We start from the raw sequence: 3746 nt of genomic DNA on the forward strand, positions 1-3746 counted from the left end.
AACACAGCAGACGGTGGGGGGGGGGGGGGGGGATTTGGTATATACTCTGCCTGCAGTTAGTGTAAATACTCTGCCTGTAGTTAAAGTGTATCTAACTTTTACTTTAGTTTTGGATGGAGTGGTGAGGTTTTAGATCCCTTATCAGGTTTTTATTGCTGTCTGTGTCCTCCTTAGGAAGATACTCTCTCGATCTCTCCAGGTGACCTCTGTCTCCGAGACTAAAAGTAAGAAACCAAAATTTCAAGTTGCCACTAGAACAGGAATAGGTGGGAAATTTTCCAAAGGCGAGGGTGGCAACTGTCTAAGAGGGAATTTTCCTCACTTTGGAGAGATTTAATCTCACTTCCTCTTATGCCTGCAGAACAGGAAATGAAGGGAAATCATCCTAATGGGGAATTAATGAAACAACGGGTGTTCATCATCCCCTATTTCATCCTAAAAAACAACAAGAAATGCTTTGACTTGAGTTATACTAAACCATCGTTTCTCAACCTTTTTTCAATCATGGCCCGCAAAGGTAGAAATGGGTTTTAAACGTATGCAAATTCTTAAGGCACCCCAGTCTAAAATGTAAAAACAGCTAATGTAGAAAATGCATCCCTCAAAAATCCATACCAAACCGTTGTGTGGCATCCGGGTCTTGTATGGATAAGGGAATCCCAAGCAAAAGCACCCTAACATCACAGCCCACCTTTCACATCAGAGTCCCCCCTCTTTCACATCAGGAGCCTTCTTCATATAAGAAGCATGATTTTGTATGAGCATGGTGAGGCACCACTGAGGAAGCCAAAAGGCACACAAGAGTGCCACTGGCTGTACTAAACACTATGCTACATTTAAATGTGTTGAGAACACATGTTGATCTGAACTGTTGTTGGCCAGGCTTTCAAAACTATACTGGTGTGCGGGTCTGCCATTGCTAAGTAATGGCAATAAACAGGCAGTAACCAGGCTGGCTGTCAGGCAGAGGTTTGATATAATGTGTGTGACCATCTAAAGCACAGTATACCCTTGCACGCTGCCCATATGTTCTCTCTGCATTGCAGCAAACTGTTATAATTCTGAACATATTTCCAGTCTGTCTGCACTGGTTTCATATATGTGGATGTTGTTCTTTCTCTTTTTCAGTTCTGCTGATATTCCAGCAGGAGGCAATGTGCAATGCTTCCAGTTTGAACGGGAAATTCGGCCTATTTAATAAAAATAATAAATGCACGCTTCTTCACAAAAGAAACAATGCGCATTTAGTTTTATTTTTGCATTGGAGCCAGTAAAGCATTGCAACCATATCAGCGGATCGCACGTGCAATGCTCTGGCTCTTGCAGACTCCTCCTCCAGTCCATGTCCATACTGTGGCATTAATATTTAGTAACAGGGATGAGAAAGAAGATTGAATGGACTTCAAGTGTGTTCATATCATAGCACCTGTATTCTATTGAGAACTGCAGGTGTCGTGGCTGTTTACATGGAATAGCCAGCAGGGAAGATGACTCCATGCTGTTTAAGATTGGAGGGATCAAGTGTTTTGTTCTGGGGTTTTTTCCATTAAGCCTGCAGACAAGGAATCCCTTCATTCCTTTATCCTAAATCTAAACATGTATAGTAGGCTTAGTGTGAATCAAATGAAATAGCTTATAGTAAGGAAGTATGCAGGCTGTCATTGCTGACCTCAGCCTCTGGATCGCTTGTTCCCTGTCTGTCATGCTGATCCAATGGCTTCAATACTTTCAAAGTGACTGACCCAAAACAAGTATGCACATCAGGATTTCACTCTGACTTCCCTCGCTGTGTGCATGTTCCATGTCACTGACAAAGGCTAGGGCTACACGGGTTATTTTTAATAACATAGTAACGCTACTAGAATCTCATAGGATTGACCTTGTTTGTATCACATTAAATCTTCTATGATCACACAATGCCACAATTCAGTCACATAGCAAAGACTATCAGCCATTTATCTCCTGCATAGAATAGAATGAGAGTAGTAGATTAAAGGAGAACTATGGGGTCAGGGCTTTTCCCCACAGTTCTCCTTAGGGTGACGGGAGGACACAAACTAGTGTCCTCCCGTCACCATAAGCTCAGTATACCGCGAGCTACAACTCGCGGTATACTGAGACGCCGCAGCCGGAGCAGATCCCGACATCGATGTCGAGATCCGCCCAGCTGCGTGAGTGACAGCTGGCTCTGCCTATCTAGAGGCAGAGCCAGCTGTACCCGCCCCCTTCCCCGTCTGTTCCACCAGTCAGCGCTGGCGGATCGGAGTGGGGAGGGGGGAATCCATCCTGTACCCTGTCACAGCAGAGAGCCGTGACAGGATCGAGAAGTGAGCGAACACCGGTATGTGTTCGCTCACTTCCCGATCTACTGAGCCGACCTGTGACAGTCTCATTGTCACAGGTCGGCTAGAACTATGAGGTGAGTGAAAAGCACTCCTCATAGTTCTCCTTTAATTGTTCAAGAATAGCCTGCTTGGGTGATTCTTATGTGATTGTTAACATTTCAATATACTCTATAGAGTTATTTCATGTTGCTGACAATCACCCAACAATCTTCTGCAAAAACACATTTTTAATCTTAATCATTGAAATAAAAAATCACCCGCGTAGCCCTAGCCTAGGACTGTACTGAATCCAGAGAAAGCCAACTAGCATTGGGACTGTTCACACCGCAGCTGGACTGGTACATTGCATTGCCATTCATTGTTAATGACACTCCGACACAGCTTTCAGCGGGCATGCATTACAGCGGTGTAAGGGTACAGCAGTAATGTGCTTTGCATTGCTGTGCGATGAAAAAAAGTAGTGCATGCATTGCTTTTTCATTTATCACTGCACCACAATACAACAAATTGTATTGCAATACTGTGTGTTGCACAAGTTGGAAGGTGTGTTGGGAGTGCCTTGATGAATGGCAGAGACGCTCCAGAGCACTGAGCTTGCAGTACTGTTCGCTATGCAATAGCGTGCACAAAGTGCACAGATCCCGTACTTTTAGCACAAGAATATGGTATGAACAAACCCTTTAAGGTTATCAGAAATTGCAGCCTCCATATTTCTTTCAGTACAGATTCTCTTTAATCAGGTCAGGAGTAAAACAAACAATATGGTTAATAAAACAAACATTATAGCCTTTCCCTAAACACATAGGGTTATTCCTGTCCAAGAATTAATGGGGTTAATTCCTATAAAAAGACAAATGTTATCTATTGCACATAACAACCACAGCATCATCTAACGCAGCCTAAAGCTGGCCACACATCTATAGATTATCAGCAGATTACCTATGGTCAGATGGAACAAGTGCAACAGATTTCTCCATCTATGCTAAACTGTGTGTATAGAGGAATCTCCCACTGGGCCAAGCTTCAGGATCTTGCTAGTCGGCACCGCTGGCTCTACAAATACCTGAACAATGCCTACATCCAATCAGATTGTTCAGGTATTTTGAGAGCCAACAAGCAAGATACTGAAGCTTGGCAAAGTGGGAAATTCCTCCATCCACACAGTTTCGTGTAGATGGAGGAATCTGTTGCACTTTTTCCATCTGACCATAGAAAATCTGCAGATAATCTATAGGTGTATGGCCAGCTTTAGAGAACGTTATCTTTGTACTTAATTGGCTTCACAAGGATCAGCGGACGATTCTTGAAAATAGAAATACCTAATGCCTTCATGTATCCATCAAAGTTGTCATTCTTCTCCATGACCCAGGTGCCATTGTAGTCTGCAGGCATGGTGACTGG

General features: G+C 43.4%; 1 protein-coding gene across 1 annotated transcript in view; it reads right to left on the reverse strand.

Annotated features, from left to right (window-relative positions):
* The window catches only part of RBP2 (retinol binding protein 2), a 6806-nt gene extending 3060 nt beyond the window's left edge, over positions 1 to 3746 (reverse strand). Inside the window, exon 1 of the mRNA XM_018559297.1 lies at positions 3665 to 3746. Coding sequence (XP_018414799.1) covers positions 3665 to 3737 — 73 coding nt within the window. The 5' untranslated portion in view covers positions 3738 to 3746. The remainder of the gene's footprint in view (positions 1 to 3664) is intronic.

Source organism: Nanorana parkeri, unplaced genomic scaffold (genome assembly GCF_000935625.1).
Source record: "Nanorana parkeri isolate BGI_ZX_2015 unplaced genomic scaffold, ASM93562v1 scaffold387, whole genome shotgun sequence".
In the NCBI taxonomy this organism is placed as follows: domain Eukaryota; kingdom Metazoa; phylum Chordata; class Amphibia; order Anura; family Dicroglossidae; genus Nanorana; species Nanorana parkeri.